The sequence below is a fragment of the Haliotis rubra genome, unplaced genomic scaffold, assembly GCF_003918875.1.
Source record: "Haliotis rubra isolate DU_JTF1 unplaced genomic scaffold, ASM391887v1 Scf47, whole genome shotgun sequence".
In the NCBI taxonomy this organism is placed as follows: domain Eukaryota; kingdom Metazoa; phylum Mollusca; class Gastropoda; order Lepetellida; family Haliotidae; genus Haliotis; species Haliotis rubra.
The window spans coordinates 79,788-99,485 of NW_025767157.1; the positions used below are offsets into that span (position 1 = coordinate 79,788).

Below are 19,698 nucleotides of genomic sequence, written 5' to 3' on the forward strand. Positions count from 1 at the left end.
GTGATTGGTCAAAACCAGACACGTGACCCAAGGCAGCCAATCATATTACGGCAATGGATACCATCCTCGTAAACGAAAACTTTAGATGTAGACGAAAGTTTTGGGTAAAATAATGCTATTCTGAACATATTAAGCAAGAAATCGCTACCTATACGTAAATTATGGGATTTATTTGATGTATCGTGCTAGGTTATGACCTGTGACAAAAATGATTCATGCATATATTTTCGCATTAAACATCGTGTCCGAGCGTGAAGATTGAGGCGGCGATACCGATTCGTACGGGGAAAGGGGCCGACTTATACTTGAGTTACATGGTTTTGGCAAGAATTTAGAGGGTTGAGAAAGGGGCCCGACTTATAGTCGGATCCGACTTATAGTCGGTCATATACGGTAAGTGCAGGTCCTAGGGCCCCCTATGTTTGCAAGTTGAGGTAAAGCCTTGCATATTTTAGATCAAGCAGTTTAAAATTGGGGAAAAGGCCTCACATCAGCGGGGTGTCTGTGCACTAATAAGGAGAAAGATCCTGTTTGGCGTGTGTCCTCAGTAAATTGTTTTACAATTTACACATCCAAATTTGCCCACACTTGTAAAATGACTGCTGTGTCCCATTTAGATTAATACAAGAAAAAATTGTGTCCAGGGACACGGATGCCCCCGCTGACATTCATAAGACATATAAAGATCAATAATTGAACAAAATTCAATAAAAATCTATGCAACTATGACATGCACACCTTTCGAGTCTCAATGAAACACATGTATAAGCTTAATCAATTCTGTTGAGCAGTTTTTGTGGAGAAGTTGATAGACTTCATCCCCTATAACACTATATTCAGAGAGAAATTCAACAAAATTTATTCAAGTTTAAGCGGTATTAAATTTGGAATAATAAATAAAATCTAAAATCAAAATATGAGATGCACACCTTTAGAGTCCCTATAAAGCACATGTGTAATCTAAATGAATTCCATAAAGTAGTTTTTGAGGAGAAGTGGATAAAGTACACCCCCTGTTGTATAGGACGAACTGGATGAATAGAACCAAATTCAACTAAGTTCAAACATCTGTAGAAGCGACAAAATTAAGAAATTGGATGAACAAGGTATGAGATGCACACCTTTAGAGTTCCAATGAAACACACGTAGAAGCTCAATCAATTCTGTTGAGCAGCTTTTGTGGAGAAGTGGATAGACTTCACCCCCTACAACACTATATTCAGAGAGAAATTCAACAAAATTGATCTAAGTTCAAACGGCATTAAAATTGGAAAAATGAATAAAATACAAAATCAAAATATGAGATGCACGCCTTTAGAGTCCCTATAAAGCACATGTGTAATCTAAAAGAATTCCATAAAGTAGTTTTTGAGGAGATGTGGATAACGTACACCCCCTGTTGGATGGAACGAACACTGACTGAATAGAACAAAATTCAACTAAGTTCAAACATCTGTAGAAGTGACAAAAGTAAGAAATTGCATAAAAAATTATGAAATGCACACCTTTAGAGTCCCTACAAAAGACATGTAGAAGTTCATTCAATTTTGTAGTGCAGTTTTTGTGGAGAAGTGGATAGACTTCATCCCCTATTACACTATCATCATAGAGAAATTCAGCAAAATGTACCTAAGTTCAAATGTCTCTAAACTTACCAAAAAAAACAATAAAATAAAAAAACAAAATATGAGATGCACACCATTAGAGTCCCAAGAAACCCATGTATTAGTTCATTGAATTCCACAGAGCGGTTATGGTGGAGAAGTGGATAGAATACATTCCCTGTTTCGTACGGACGGACGGACGGACACCGAGGGTAACCCTATATGCCCCTGCCATATATGGCGGGGGCATAAAAATACAGACAATGAAAATATATATGAAAAACCCCCAACTGTCACTGTGATTTAAGGTAAATTTACAAGAAAAACCCTCTTGAAAATAACCTTTCAACAAATATAGAAACAAAAGATGTTAAAAATACTACAGATAACACACATATACTTTCATACAGTTTTCTTAAGTCAAATCATACTTAACCTTCACCTTGGTACTTGGAATACTCCACCAAATAGTATACTGTGATACAGTATCATATACAGTGATAGTATCATATACAACAGTACAGTATCATATACAACGGTACAGTATCATATACAACGGTACAGTATCATATAATGGCACAGTATCATATACAACGTACAGTATACAATGGTACAGTATCATATACAACGGTACAGTATCATATACAACGGTACAGTATCATATACAATGGTACAGTATCATATACAACGGTACAGTATCATATACAACGGTACAGTATCATATACAACGGTACAGTATCATATACAACGGTACAGTATCATATACAACGGTACAGTATCATATACAACAGTACAGTATCATATACAACGGTACAGTATCATATACAACGGTACAGTATCATATACAACAGTACAGTATCATATACAACGGTACAGTATCATATACAACGGTAGTATCATATCACGGTACATATCATATACAACGGTACAGTATCATATACACCGGTACAGTATCATATACAACAGTACAGTATCATATACAACGGTACAGTATCATATACAAAACTATACAATGGTACAGTATTATATACAATGGTACAGTATCATATAACGGTACATGTACAGTATCATATACAAAACTATACAATGGTACAGTATTATATACAATGGTACAGTATCATATAACGGTACATGTACAGTATCATATACAAAACTATACAATGGTACAGTATTATATACAATGGTACAGTATCATATAACGGTACATGTACAGTATCATATACAAAACTATACAATGGTACAGTATTATATACAATGGTACAGTATCATATAACGGTACATGCACAGTATCATATACAAAACTATACAATGGTACAGTATCATATACAACGGTACAGTATCAACTACAAAGTCTTATAATTCACAGCAAGCATTTTGGCCACAATGTATATTTGTAAACTAAAGACTATTCAGGTTCTGTACATTCCCTCATAGTTTAAGCAGATTACATATTTGACTCCATACTATAAAAAACACATTAAGATCTTCAGATGGTGGTCGTGTTTTCCGGACTTAGAGATTACATCAGTGTCAGCCAATCAGGTTTCAGATGACATGACATGGAAATATGCTTATCAGATAAATCATGTGCAAAAAATGTCTTTCAGAATTTTAACCATATTTGGAAAACCGATATTGCAATCTGTTTGGTATTACATAGCCTCTCTTTAAGGCTAATTTATGGATTTGTTACCATTCTTATCCAGGGTGTTGCAAAGTTATATATAACGGTAAATTGTACTTAAGCCCAAGAAACGCTTGCTATTCTATGATTCATCTCACTAGGATTGAAGGTTTGTGGTCATAAAACAAACAACTCATCACAATGTGTGATAATGTTAGGCAGGAGGCATGAGAAGAAGCCCTACACTGTTAATAAATCACAACCTGAAAACAAGCAGTCAAGACAGTTAAATCTACACTCTTCTCGAATTACTCAGGAAATTAAAACAAAAACCCAGGCTGTTAATAATTCTAGATGGCAGTAGTTAGTAGTGTACATACAGAGCTACAGATAACTTTTTTGGTCATTGAGTTATGTACTCGCTTGTGTTCATCTCAATTGGGTATCCTCATTTTCCTTTAAGCAAACCAAATAGATTGTACTCACCTCACTCAAACTCAATTGGGTATTTTGCCCTTTTCCATTAATTTTAAAGTTATAATAAAGTTTAAATGTTAGTGTTTGTTATTGATATTTTATCTGTATTATGAAAAACTGCAAGTTGTGAAGTTCATTTCCTGAAATAGAACCTCACAGTATACCTCAGTTATTTTATCTAATCCCCGGTACGCAAACTAAGATTTTACATTTTTGTGTGTACGCATGTAAGATCACATTTATTGAGTATTTACAAAAATTCAAGCGTACTTGCACGTAATAGACTTAATTGAGTTTTCACATAAATATTTGAGTAATGTACGCAGATACCCAGCTTAACTGTACCTCTGACATAAAAAACCAACACAAAGAAACAGCCCACATACATATTAAAGCGAAAACATCAGTCCATACAACATGCCGACATACGTTACACTGCTCTATATACAACTGACTGACTGAGTTTAGTTTTACGCCGCTTTTAGCAATATTCCAGCAATATCACGACAGGGGACACCAGAAATGGGCTTCACTCATTGTACCCATGTGGGGATTCGAACCCGGGTCTTCGGCGTGACGAGCCAACACTTTAACCACTAGACTACCCCACCGCCCCGCTCTATATACAAGGTAACCCCTGGTTGTATCACATTATATACACTATGGCTGCCCAATGGCCTAAATATTTACAGAATATTGTTTAATTTGATAGTGATTGTCATTAAAATTAAAAACGTATTTTTAGAATTTTGATCACTTGAACAAATACAAGTCAGTATTTCTTTACAGTTGGGAACAATTACAAAATTTTCCGATAAAATCAAATAGGGCTGTGGTGTAAGAATCTACAACTTCGTTGTCAGTGGGTCAAGTAGACTTAACAGGAGAATGTGTTTGTTTGTTTGTTTGTTTGTTTGTTGGTTGGTTGGTTGGTTGGATTGATTTTTCGCTGCTTATAGCAATATTTCAGCTATATAACCTGATGGAACACTACAGCTCCACGCACTGTACAATGTTGGGAATTGAACCAGAGCCTGTGTCGAGTCAAGTGAACACATTAACCACAAGCCCACCCACTTGACACCCGTTTGAAACAACACACCTTAACCTGTTCATGGTCAGTATCATTCATACAAAGTTCAGCTTTTTCAAGTTTATGCAGAGAATATTTGTTTTGAGTATAAAAAATAGGCATACATAGAGCAATAGACACAAGTGAGTGTTAAATCTGATCATACAACTCATATTTGATGTGTCTTTCAGCTGATCATATTTTGACAGTCATGTAATAGCTGATAGTCCAACAAATCATCTAATGGAACTGTATAACAATTATTTTTTCATCACAACATGCTCCAAAGAAGAGAATGTACATTATATATACTGTGACTGAATATTCTGCATTGAGTTATATTTTGTAGTCAATAAATTGCACATTAAAAGCTTACGCATGCTTTAACCTCTAGACTGTGCTCATGACTCATGAAAACATATAGTGAGTCATTATGATCCTGGTGTTCATAGCTGAGGTGAAATGCTGATAACAGCCTATATCAATACAATTTGAACTGTCAGTTCTCATCCATAACATTGTAACTAATCACACTATATGCAGCATCTTCGTGGATGCCCACAATCTTGAAATCAGAAATCTTCAGGAAGTCAGAGAATCTGAGGAAAAAAATCAATAAATACCGACTTTGTCCACAGAACTGACAGTGGTCTGTGACAAGGTGATGTTGTTGAAGGAAGCTAATGAGTGTACTCACATTTGGAATCAGGTATTTCCGTCACAGAGAGGCGAGTCAATCCCACGCTGGCTTCGAACTTGTACGTGTACTCCACGGCGCGGGAGAACGGGAAATGCTTGGATGTGCGTCGTGTCACCACCAGGGCATCGTTGTACAAGTATAAACCAAGCATCTCCGTGTGCTGGTACGCTCTGCAACAAAGACAACACACAATCACAAAAGGGAATAACAGCAGAAACACAGACATGCTTTGCGCATAGAAAAGGAAAAAAACTCAAAAACTCAAAAACCCAAACACACTCAACACAAACAACAGTAATAGCACAGATACATTATGCATAAACAACAGAACAACACAAAAACATGTCTCCCGTCTAAACAGGCAAGTATTGGAGCAGACAAACCAGTGGATGAATCTGAACAGGTAAGTTCATTTACATGTTTGGTGAAACCAAGGAATAAGCAGGGAAACTAATCGAATCAATCTGAAATACCCTCCACTGATCCTGGCAAGTCGAAGGGAGGCAACTCTGCACAATGATTTACTCACCACTATCAAAACATTATTTGGGTAGTAAAAGTGTACAAGTGAAACCTTTACATCTTTATATGTACCTTCAAAACAAATATATCACCAAAAGTGTTTAATAGAAAAGGGTCAGGTCACCTTTCCAAGTGTTGAGCAAATACTTGAATTTGGCTTGATGATATTTGTACAGTAGTCTTACTACAGATGCCAAATGTGGAAGGATTCCCTGTTAACCATCTTATGAGTGAGTGGGTGAGTATGGTTTTACGACGCTTTTAGCAACATTCCAGCAATATCACGGCGGGGGACACCAGAAAATGGGCTTCACGCATTGTACCCATGTAGGGAATCAAACCCAGGTCTTCAGCGTGACTAGCCAATGCTTTAACCACTAGGCTACCCCACCACCCCTAACCACCCGTAAGCTGACAAAGATTATAACCTGGGATTCAAACTCACGAATAAGCAGATCTTTGTTATCAGATGAATGTATACCTGCCAGCATGTTGTTGCACCCAAACAGACCGTGTATTTAGCACTTTAGTACAAAGGAGACCGAAACTTCCAATTGTTACCTGATCTTTTCCAGTCAAACAGGTTTAGCACCAGTACTATATTTTAACAAAATCATTAAACTCAAACATGTTGATTTTAGGATAAAAAAATTGATGAAAAATCGCCGAACACTGAGATCATGTTAAAAAACTATTAATAGTTTTCAAGTAATGACTGAGTTTGGTTTTACGCCGCTTTTAGGCAAATATAATCATAACACACTGAATGTGGGGATATCGCGTGACGAGCCAACGCTAAAAGACTTCTATGTTGGCTTGTTGACTTGTTTCTAGCAAAATGTAAGAGAATAATAATTTCTTTCACTATAAATGGGATTGAATGGAAAAAGCAATAATGGAGGATGATATCTTTATCTCATACAATCACACTGTACATAGTTAATCAACTTATGGTCATATTACATGGTGAACTTTGACCTGACACTTTGATGACAAATATTTTACGATGACTGTTTGTTGTTTAAAGCCACACTCTGCAATATACCAGCTTCATGGCAGCAGTCTGTAAACAGTCGATTCTTGACCAGAAGATATAGTCATCAACAGCATGAACATCAATCTACGCAACTGGGATACGATTACATGTGTCAACCAAGTCAGCGAGCCTGACCACTCGATCACGGTAGCCGCCTCATGCTGAAGATCAATTCTAACCCGGATCTTCAGGGGTTACGATGACATGTGTCAACCAAGTCAGCATGCCTGACCACCCGATCATGGTAGTCGCCTCTTGCTGAAGATCAATTCTAACCCGGATCTTCAGGGGTTACGATGACATGTGTCAACCCAGTCAGCAAGCCTGACCACTCGATCATGGTAGCCGCCTCTTGCTGAAGATCAATTCTAACCCGGATCTTCAGGAGTTACGATGACATGTGTCAACCCAGTCAGCAAGCCTGACCACTCGATCATGGTAGCCGCCTCATGCTGAAGATCAATTCTAACCCGGATCTTCAGGGGTTACGATGACATGTGTCAACCCAGTCAGCAAGCCTGACCATTCGATCATGGTAGCCGCCTCATGCTGAAGATCAATTCTAACCCGGATCTTCAGGGGTTACGATGACATGTGTCAACCCAGTCAGCAAGCCTGACCATTCGATCATGGTAGCCGCCTCATGCTGAAGATCAATTCTAACCCGGATCTTCAGGGGTTACGATGACATGTGTCAACCCAGTCAGCAAGCCTGACCACTCGATCATGGTAGCCGCCTCATGCTGAAGATCAATTCTAACCCGGATCTTCAGGGGTTACGATTACTGTACACAACACTATATGAAAAGGAAAAACAAAAAAAAAAACAACAACCTGACTTGAATTCAGTAGTGTTACACTGTCATGTTATGTTCACTGACAGAGCTAATACAGCAAAATGTGCAAAATGCTGTAACTGGCTGGACTGCAATGAATCATTCAATTGACAAAGTGTCAAATCATTCGCTCCAAAGAAATTCCAGAAGCAGCACATGGCTGGAAGCTGGAGAAGATAGAGCAGGAAGGTGGCTCAGGCCATGTCTGTCTGACGGTAGCTGGACTGGATCGTCAGTAGTTGATACAGATATAAAGATTAACTGGTCAATATGCACAACCCAATCTGACATCTTCACACAACCTACAATGTTTGTTTGTTGTTGAAAGCCACAGTGAGAAATATTCCAGGTATATAATTGCAGTCTAAATAATAGACTCTGGATCAGACAATCCAGTGATTGACAGCATGAGCATTAATCTACGCAATTGCGATACAGGAATATGTGTCAACCAAGTTCTGTTAGTACCCTCTTACGACAAGCATGGGTTACTGAAGATCAACTCTAACCCGGTTTTTAACAGGTTACCTACAAAATGACTCAGGTGTGTAAGTGAGTTGTAATTTAGGCTGCTGATGTTGATGGGCATCTCCATCATGCAGTGAACAGGGATCCATGTAGATCTGTTTGGAGGACCATAAACTAGGTGTAAAGTCTGGAGCAAGTGTTAGCAAAATTCCCAAACTGGAATTAAACATTGAACCTTGGGATTTATTGAGGATTCCAAATTAACAGCGGTTTGCAGGTCAACTGGAAATATAATTCATTTGTTCAAATGAAATTAAAATATCCATTTTTTTTTTTTTTTCTATTTTTTTTACATTCTTGTCTTCCTAAATTCAAAGGTATTATATCACTGAATTTAAACAAAGCATCACCTGCAATAATGTTATACAACAGTTGAAAGCCTCTTCCTCTATGCTGGTCCAGCTAGTGAAGTACAAGGAACCTTACAAAGACAACACGAACTGGGAAATGGCAAATTCCACCTAAGAATGATTATGTACAATTGCTGCAGATTTAGGTCTGAATGTCAGCCTCTAATCACGTCCTGAGAATTCCCTGCCAACATAACATGATTTTTTAATGGAAAAAACCCTTCTCTTTCTAGTACTCTTTGCTTTGATTTAATAGGAATTTGTCAAGAGGAAACTTCTTTGCTCATAAACTGATCGGTCTTCATCAACACAAAGATGCCTATCTGAATTGTATACACATCTCACAGACGATGCTCAAATAAACTGTTAACTTCAAAGATAGTTCTGACAAATAAGATTAATATAGCTTTCAGAATACCAAAGATTTTTATATCAGTCAATATCGGTTCAAAGAGTCTGACTTCAGTTTAAACACAGACACAGTTTGCGGTCAATTTTCCATTAAACAAGCACTGGCCTTTAAGACTGTGATAGCCAGGTCTATACTGGCTGTTATTAGCTGGAGGAGTTGCAGGTCCCATTAAACAAGCACTGGCCTTTAAGACGGTGATAGCCAGGTCTATACTGGCTGTTATTAGCTGGAGGAGTTGCAGGTCCCCTGACAGACCCCAGACTACTGGCAACTGACAACATAGTTTGTAGTAAAAGGAAGATGGTTTTCTTACCAAGGAATGCTTCACCCAGACATATCCTAGGGTATTGATTGACTTGAAATAACTGATAGACCTTAATTAACCTATACACATGTGGGCGGCACAAGTGCCTGTTTTATTGAACTTGTGGTTGATTGATCAAAGCAGAGTCGCTCTGGACCCAGACAAATGTGGTCATAAGACGGTGATAACTACATCATGATGACACGAAGGTCCTGATGGGGGTCGGGCGGTCTAGCTGGTTGTTGATTGGGGGTGGATGATGAACACATGGTGGGGTGGGGCTCTACAGTTATTGATGAGGAGTGGGGGTGGGGACTCAGAGGGGTGGGGCTCTACAGATGATGCGATGGGGGAGGGTGATGGACTTCAGGGTGAGGGAGGGTGGTGGAACTCAGCGGGTTGGGGGTGGGGCTCTACAGTTGTTGATGAGAGATTGGGGAGGGAGAGGGTGATGGAACTCAGGGTGGGGGGTATCTCTGGTTGTGGATAAGGGAGGCGATGGAACTCAGGGTGGGGTGGAGATCTCTAGTTGTTGATGAGGGTGGGGGAAGGGGGTGATAGAACTAAGGCCAGGGTGGGGCTCTACGGATGTTCATTGGGGGTAGGGGAGGTGGTAATGGAACTCAGGGCTGGGTTGGGCTCTTTGATTGTAAATTGGGATGGGAGAAGGGGGTGACGCAAATCAAGGCGGGGTGGGATTCTACACAAACATGGAAGTCAGATAACTGGTAGTCTAGATCACAGACTTTGTGTACTCCTATGACAATGTAAATTGGCATGGCTCCCACCGTCGAAAGCAATGAATACACAATGCCATTTAGAAAGTGGTCAAATGTCAAAACTAGACTTCCAGTTGTCTGACATTTTTGTGGAAGCCCTGGTGGTTGAGTGGGATAGAATAAGATGGCTGACTTTGTGTGCAGGCAATTAGGTGCCGGACTTTTGAGACTTTTGAGATCCAGGATTCGAAAGTACTAGAATCTGTAGTCAACTGAGAAAGTGTAATCCCAAATATAACCAATGTTACATGTGACCACTGTCTAATTGACATTGTGTATTCAGCAGCTAGGATAGTAGTGAGAGGTGACATACTGGATGGCAGGTCAGGTTCAGTGTGTCATTGTGACACATTGTGTAATCAGCGGCTAGGATAGTAGTGGGAGGTGACATTATGGATGGCAGGTCAGGTTCAGTGTGTCATTGTGACACTGAACCAAAAATGCATAGGATGTTACTCTTAATATCAATCACATGACTGGTTATTTACAGGCTGTCACAGGGGGAAATATTAATTAGTGGGTGATAAATAACTAAATACCTGATCTTTATATAGATTACCATAGTACTGGCAGTCATTCATCCCATGCTCTTGAAAGTACAAAGTTCTAGCTCCACAATACATACAAAATCTTTTTATTTACCATTTTTAGTTCCATATATACACACAGTCACCCACAATCACACAATCATTCTCACTATCTCATGACAATTCAAAGAAACATCTGCAGTCCTTGATTTTCAAAAAATACTTCTATCTGCTTTGTCAGTAAGAAATCCACAAAGACATCTATCAAGCCTTACATAATATGTCCCCAGTATTTGCTTCAGATGTCGTTTCATCAGAACATGTATGTTATCACTGCAGTACAGAAAGCCTCTACAGTATGAAGTGTCATAAAATACCTTGAGAGTACCTTAGCAATTATCTCCCTTTTTTCTACAGTACTTGGATTTCCAACTTTGGTCCATGTCCCATATTCTCTCTGAGAAAATTTAGCAATACTCCAGAATTACCATCACCATCACCACCAGAAACAGGACATGTACCCATGAGAGGGCCAAACTATAGATCCTGTTCACAAAGCAATATTAGCACTAAGGTGATTGTAACAGCCATACTTAAACTAAGGCTAACGTTTAACGTAGTGCTAGGATTGCTTTGTAGAACGACAACCAGGCTTTCGGTTTGACAAGCAAATAATTCCCTCCCATCCTTCACACAAGTCAAACTGAATTTGTACAAATTTCTCAAGCTTTGAGATTTCTCCTTACACATAATGTCGAATTTTGAATTGATACAACTAGGTACATTTCTCAGCTTGACAACAATTACTTGACACACTCTAACAATGATATCTTTTTCAACAGTTTTTACACACACAGACATATAATATTTAATGATCTACCAAACTGTTGTCAAGCTGTATTATCAGTTCTTATAATGATCGCACAATGTTCTGTCTTTGTGGAATGTAAGGGCTCAAAAAAAGAGAGTTGTGGTTCCGATTACCCGACCGACCCTTGAATTGTGGTGCCGACCCTATATTTTTTAAGCGGTCTGAATAAAATAAACTTTCAGGTACCGTTGTTTTTTGCCAGCACCGACAGACATCGGTCTTTCTGATAGAAAAAGTCAACATTATGGCCTCAAGCTTGATTAATAAACCAAAAAAAATTTTAAAAAAATAAAATTCCTACCTTTTAGGTAAAAAAAAATAAAATTCCTACCTACCTACCTACCCTAAATTCTAAAGAGTTGTAATCGGAAACACAACATTTTTTTTTATTTGGCCTAAACACAATTATTTCTGAATTTCTCAGGTGTGGTGGGTTAAATAAAAAAAGAGAGAGAGATAGAATAGGAACATGTAATTGTAAAATGGGTCCAGGATATCTAAAAACTGTTCGGCAACATGTTTTGTATATGTATCTAGAATCCCACTGTATATTGAACCTGGAGGGTTGGTCCTGTCAGGTTTGAGAGACTGGAGTCAACTACACACCCAGCACTCACAGCTGGCGGGGATTTCAGGTCAGACAAGGTCCCTGATATACCCAGTCACTGTCAGCTACCTAGATCATATGGATTATATGAAAACATTACCTTAACAGCAAGGACATGCTCATGCCATCGACAATGTGATCATCAGGCATAAACTCAACCATATACACAGAGCTATGGATGTAATACAGCTGATAGGTATCAGGTGTGGTAAAATAGGGACTAACATCACATCCAAGATTATTTCATGCATACGTTACTGCTCCATGGGACACCATGCTGCTGTTTAACACGGATGCCCACTTAGACACAGTCTGCTGTCTCCTAGCCAACCAGTCCTTGTTCCATCCCTTAATGCCACTTACCAGGCAGGGTGACAACTACCATATTTTAACATGTGTGAGGTAAAAATGGGGTTTAACGTCGTACTTGAGAATATTTTGCTCATATGACGACGTGCATGTGTAAGTGTGGCTGCTTGTACTAGCCCAGACTAAAGCTGGTTTTATAGTGCTAGCCCACTGAGATACCATGCCGCAGTTAAGTATGAATACTCCACTCAGACACATTATACTGATTCCGAGCAGACCAGTCCTTGTGTACCCATTAATGCCGAGCGTCAGGCAGGGACCAACAAGTACCATATTTTTAACGTCTTTTGGTATGACACAGCTGGGGATTGAACCCGTGACCTTCCGCCCTCAGGGTGGGCGCTCTAACCCCTATACTACGGAGACGGTCCCGTATTTTAACATCTCCAGGTATCAGCCAACCCTGTGTAGAACCACTGACCTCTAAGTCTCCTAGAATGGTATAAAGCATGTTCAGTTGTTCAACATCCGTCTAAAGTTCCTAAAGAAAATGACCCTCACCTGCGTTCCGGCACTGCAGAGTCCTTCTCCGGGGGTTTGAGGTTTGCCACATCTTGGTGCTTGATGAGGTAGCGGTTAGCTTCCAGCAGTGCCTGAAGACAATACACAGACAACATCGTGATAATCACTTAGTCAGTAATTAATAGGGCTGGGACAGGTCCGATTTTCTACCTGGGTACCCCACCCCCTATTACCCTACCCTACCCGGATACCCGTTATGTTAATTCCAGACATCAAATTTGCAAGAATTGGCAATATATTCTTCCGCTCGGAAGCTAAAATTTCGTGTTTTTCAATATCTTAACTATGCATTATATTAAAAAAGTGACTGTAAATTATGTCTAAATATTCAAAGACAATACAACCTTTTAATCATGAAAGAATAGCATATTACATTGTTTAATCTATTAATCACATGAGCATAACGGGTCCGGGTATAGAGACGGGTACCCGGGTCCAACTCATTACCCACCCGTCCCGGGTATCCGGGTTACCCGTCTCAGCCCTAGTAATTAACTTGTCTAGTATTACAAACACAGCCACAGCACGGAAACTCATCTGGTTGAGTAATACTACATCAATCTGACCACTATGTCAGCAGCAACCACTGACAAAATGACATCATGAATATTCCATGTCAGAACAGAGGTGTCTTTGTTTTTGGTTCACATTTGCATGCTCTCATCTGCATATATTTTGTTGCTTCTAACAAAAATGAGATAAAAATTGTGGTCCACAGTGGTAATGGCCAGCTCCGTAAAGATACACGCTGGAATCTAGTTTAGTCTCCAGAGTACTACATGATGCATTTGGCAGCAGCACATCAACCAACATCAAGTTAAGGACAAAACAAGAAGACAAAGTCATCAATATCCCCCGCAATGGCAAAATACTCTTTATGAATATGTCTTCTAGTTATGATTATGTCAAATGTTTTGGAGTGTATACAGCAAAGTATTGAAAGGTTTTTAAGATCTGCTCCAGAAAGGAGAACGACCACCAAGTTTAAGCCTAAGTTGCCATCCTCATAGTCACTGCCTAAATCATGTTTCCATGGAAACCACAAAAACTAAAATCATATCTGGGTCCAATCCCAAAAGGCACCTCTAGGGATCATGCTTAACATATGTACCAAGTTTGATGAAGCTAGCATGTATAGTTTGGGGGATCTGCTCAGACAAGATGACATCCTCATAGTCACAGCCTAAGTCGCGTTTCCATGGTAACCGTAAGAAATAAAAGTCATATCTGAGTCTAACCCCCAAAAGGCTCATCTAGGGATCATGCTTTACATATGTACCAAGTTTGATGAAACTAGCATGTATAATTTGGGAGATCTGCTCAGGACAAGATGACATCCTCATAGTCACAGCATAAGTCATGTTTCCATGGAAACCACAAAAATAAATTCGCATCTGGGCTTAACCCAAAAGGCACATCTAGGGATCATGCTTGACATGTGTACCAAGTTTGGTTAAGCTATCACCAGTAGATTAGGAGATATGCTTTGGACAAAGTGTCACGGACACATGGATGGGCCTTACCGATGGGGCGGAACTTCGTTTCTATATCCCCGCAGCTGTGGGGGATAACAAGCTGCTTCTTTTCTAAACAATCTGGGGAGGTGTGGTAGCCTAGTGGTTGAAGCGTTTGCTCGTCACGCTGAAGACCCGGGTTCGATACCCCACATGGGTACAATGTGTGAAGCCCATTTCTGGTGTCCCTGTCGTGATATTGCTGGAATATTGCTAAAGCGGCTTAAAACCATACTCACTCACTCACTCACTTAAACAATCTCCTCACTTTATGAAAGAGAGACAAGGGTACTTTCTCAGCCAACAGACCTATGTGTGGCTACTGCGTGTGATGAGACAGGACCTACCGGACAGTTGATGATTCTCTTCTGAAGTGTGACCAGCTGAACCTCTCCTCTGAACACGTAGAACACCTTCCATAAGAACACTGGAACACACAGAACACTCTCTCTTCAGAACATGGAACATGTGGCAGAACACCTTCCGCAGAACATGAGAACACTTACTGTCAGGAAATGCAGAATGCTCTCTCAAAACATTGGAATATGCAGAACACTTAGTGGCAGAACACCTTGCCGCAGAACATGCAGAACACTCAGTGTTGTTCTTTTCCTTTCCTGTATCTCACCTCCTTGATGCCTTTATCAAGTTCCCGCATTGTGGCGATGGCATTGGCCAGGTCCTCGCGGTCTGCATGGTTGCGTGGTGTGTGGAGCTCAAACCAGCTGAGCAGGGTGACATACTCAGAGATCCGGCGACTCGGCTGGAGGAGAAGCTCCTGGAGGCTGTGGGAGGAAGAGCAGGAGGATGAGGAGGAAGAAGAAGAGGAGGAGGATGGACGAGGAGCTCCTGGAGGTTGCGGGAGGTAGAGCAGGAGGAAGAGGTAGAGAAAGAGGAGGGAGGAAGAAGTGGAGGAGGATGGACGAGGAGCTCCTGGAGGCTGTGGGAGGAAGAGCAGAAGGATGAGGAGGAAGGAAGAGAAGAAGAAGAGGAGGATGGACGAGGAGCTCCTGGAGGCTGTGGGAGGAAGAGTAGGAGAGCAGGAGGTAGAGGGAGGAGGAAGAAGAGGGAGAGGAGGATGATGGACGAGGAGCCCTGGAGGCTGTGGGAGGAAAGGAGGAAGAGGTGAAGAGGAAGAGGGAGGGAGGAAGAGGAAGAGAGAGGAGGATGGATGAGGAGCTCCTGGAGGTTGTGGGAGGTAGAGCAGGAGGAAGAGGTAGAGAAAGAGGGCGAGGAGGAGGAAGACAATACATCTGATACTAGACATACAATTACCACTAGCGGGGTGGACAGGATTTTACCAGCTGAATGGGATTGTATACCATTAAAGTAAAGGTCCAAGGGTGTAATGAATGTTCAGCAATTTTATACATCCATTAAGATAACATCCACTGACATATCTGAACTACTGTTGACAGCTCAATTTGACCCACCTCATCTCCTTTCGATTATGTGAGAAGCCAATTTCTGGTGTAACCTGCCGTGATATTGCTGGAATATTGCTAAAAGCGGTGTAAAACTAACTCACTCACTTGATTACACTGTACTGTTAGTCTGTCTCCCTACAGCCTAGCCCTCCCTGCAATGCTAAAGCCCTAAATGAATCAAGTCTAGATTTCCCCAGATCTCTGGTCTCCCTGGGCTCCTTTTCAAACTAAATGGGTTTATTAATTACAATCAGTCAGTGCAAAACAAATCCCACACTGTGTATCAAAAGTATTAACAATACATTTCCTGCCTTCTGTACTTCCTTCACAAACACAACCCATTGAGCAAATTCAACTTAATGTTTCTCTATTGCCCCTCCTATTCATCAAAGCAGGTGAAGTCTTTGTGCCACTCACGTCAGCATCTTGGTTTCGGGGATGTGTTGGTGGCGAAGGAGGTACGCCCGGAACTCTGGCGTCTGCTCCTTGCAGCGTTCGATTGCACGGAGAATGACTTCGTTGTTGTTGATGAAGTTGGTGTATGCCTTGAGCTGCAGACAGAACTTGACGAAGATGTCGCCGATGCATGTATGCTGGAAGCTCCAGTCCGCCAACCGGTTCTTCAGATCCTCGGTCAGCTGTCTGGAAGAGAGCAGTTTCAAGGTCATGTCAACGACTTGTAAAACTATGTCCATATACTGACCACCAACACTCAATGTGGTGGAATAGTCAAAGGAAACTCCCTTATGTCCATAAATCTGTCAGTTTGGACACGGGATAATCCTGTATTCTGATTGGTCAGCCAATAGTTACAATTATGATTTTGCTGATGAATATGCTAGTCATATATATTTAAAGTTATGCTGTAAAATATCTTCATGGAATATTATTAAGAACATGCTTCAACTATACACAGAACAACATGATGTCATAACAGCAAAGTGTGCTTGGAGCCAAATGTTGAGAGAAAAGTATGTGAATTTGCCAGCGAGTTTACCTGCTGATGATGAGTTTACATCATGTCATACATAGTGAGATCATCTGTTGAGTGAGTTTATCAGTGATGACAAGTTTACCAGCTGATGGTGAGTTTACATCATGTCATACATAGTGAGATCATCTGTTGAGTGTGAGTTTATCAGTGATGACAAGTTTACCAGCTGATGGTGAGTTTACCTCATGTCATACATAGTGAGATCATCTGTTGAGTGTGAGTTTATCAGTGATGACAAGTTTACCAGCTGATGGTGAGTTTACCTCATGTCATACATAGTGAGATCATCTGTTGAGTGTGAGTTTATCAGTGATGACAAGTTTACCAGCTGATGGTGAGTTTACCTCATGTCATACATAGTGAGATCATCTGTTGAGTGTGAGTTTATCAGTGATGACAAGTTTACAAGCTGATGGTGAGTTTACCTCATGTCATACATAGTGAGATCATCTGTTGAGTGTGAGTTTATCAGTGATGACAAGTTTACCAGCTGATGGTGACTTTACCTCATGTCATACATAGTGAGATCATCTGTTGAGTGTGAGTTTATCAGTGATGACAAGTTTACCAGCTGATGGTGTCTTTACCTCATGTCATACATAGTGAGATCATCTGTTGAGTGTGAGTTTATCAGTGATGACAAGTTTACCAGCTGATGGTGAGTTTACCTGATGGTGAGTTTCATGTCATACATAGTGAGATCATCTGTTGAGTGTGAGTTTATCAGTGATGACAAGTTTACCAGCTGATGGTGAGTTTACCTCAACGTCATACATAGTGAGATCATCTGTTGAGTGTGAGTTTATCAGTGATGACAAGTTTACCAGCTGATGGTGAGTTTACCTCAACGTCATACATAGTGAGATCATCTGTTGAGTGTGAGTTTATCAGTGATGACAAGTTTACCAGCTGATGGTGAGTTTACCTCATGTCATACATAGTGAGATCATCTGTTGAGTTCGAGTTTATCAGTGATGACAAGTTTACCAGCTGATGGTGAGTTTACCTCAACGTCATATATAGTGAGATCATCTGTTGAGTGTGAGTTTATCAGTGATGACAAGTTTACAAGCTGATGGTGACTTTACCTCATGTCATACATAGTGAGATCATCTGTTGAGTGTGAGTTTATCAATGATGACAACTTTACCAGCTGATGGTGACTTTACCTCATGTCATACATAGTGAGATCATCTGTTGAGTGTGAGTTTATCAGTGATGACAAGTTTACCAGCTGATGGTGAGTTTACCTCAACGTCATACATAGTGAGATCATCTGTTGAGTGTGAGTTTATCAGTGATGACAAGTTTACCAGCTGATGGTGACTTTACCTCATGTCATACATAGTGAGATCATCTGTTGAGTGTGAGTTTATCAATGATGACAACTTTACCAGCTGATGGTGAGTTTACCTCAACGTCATACATAGTGAGATCATCTGTTGAGTGTGAGTTTATCAATGATGACAACTTTACCAGCTGATGGTGACTTTACCTCAACGTCATACATAGTGAGATCATCTGTTGAGTGTGAGTTTATCAGTGATGACAAGTTTACCAGCTGATGGTGAGTTTACCTCATGTCATACATAGTGAGATCATCTGTTGAGTGTGAGTTTATCAGTGATGACAAGTTTACCAGCTGATGGTGACTTTACCTCATGTCATACATAGTGAGATCATCTGTTGAGTGTGAGTTTATCAGTGATGACAAGTTTACCAGCTGATGGTGAGTTTACCTCATGTCATACATAGTGAGATCATCTGTTGAGTGTGAGTTTATCAGTGATGACAAGTTTACCAGCTGATGGTGACTTTACCTCATGTCATACATAGTGAGATCATCTGTTGAGTGTGAGTTTATCAGTGATGACAAGTTTACCAGCTGATGGTGAGTTTACCTCATGTCATACATAGTGAGATCATCTGTTGAGTGTGAGTTTATCAGTGATGACAAGTTTACCAGCTGATGGTGAGTTTACCTCATGTCATACATAGTGAGATCATCTGTTGAGTTCGAGTTTATCAGTGATGACAAGTTTACCAGCTGATGGTGAGTTTACCTCAACGTCATATATAGTGAGATCATCTGTTGAGTGTGAGTTTATCAGTGATGACAAGTTTACCAGCTGATGGTGACTTTACTCCTTCATGTCATACATAGTGAGATCATCTGTTGAGTGTGAGTTTATCAATGATGACAACTTTACCAGCTGATGGTGACTTTACCTCATGTCATACATAGTGAGATCATCTGTTGAGTGTGAGTTTATCAGTGATGACAAGTTTACCAGCTGATGGTGAGTTTACCTCAACGTCATACATAGTGAGATCATCTGTTGAGTGTGAGTTTATCAGTGATGACAAGTTTACCAGCTGATGGTGACTTTACCTCATGTCATACATAGTGAGATCATCTGTTGAGTGTGAGTTTATCAATGATGACAACTTTACCAGCTGATGGTGAGTTTACCTCAACGTCATACATAGTGAGATCATCTGTTGAGTGTGAGTTTATCAATGATGACAACTTTACCAGCTGATGGTGACTTTACCTCAACGTCATACATAGTGAGATCATCTGTTGAGTGTGAGTTTATCAGTGATGACAAGTTTACAAGCT

The 19,698-nt window shown here is 40.2% G+C and overlaps 1 protein-coding gene across 1 annotated transcript in view; it reads right to left on the bottom strand.

Moving 5' to 3' along the window:
• Positions 1-19,698, bottom strand: part of LOC124290649 (epithelial cell-transforming sequence 2 oncogene-like) — a 61,471-nt gene that overhangs the window by 14,439 nt on the left and 27,334 nt on the right. Inside the window, 5 exon segments of the mRNA XM_046727436.1 lie at positions 5,475-5,647; positions 13,120-13,211; positions 15,002-15,067; positions 15,283-15,439; positions 16,499-16,723. Of these exon segments, the coding sequence (XP_046583392.1) occupies positions 5,475-5,647; positions 13,120-13,211; positions 15,002-15,067; positions 15,283-15,439; positions 16,499-16,723 (713 nt within the window).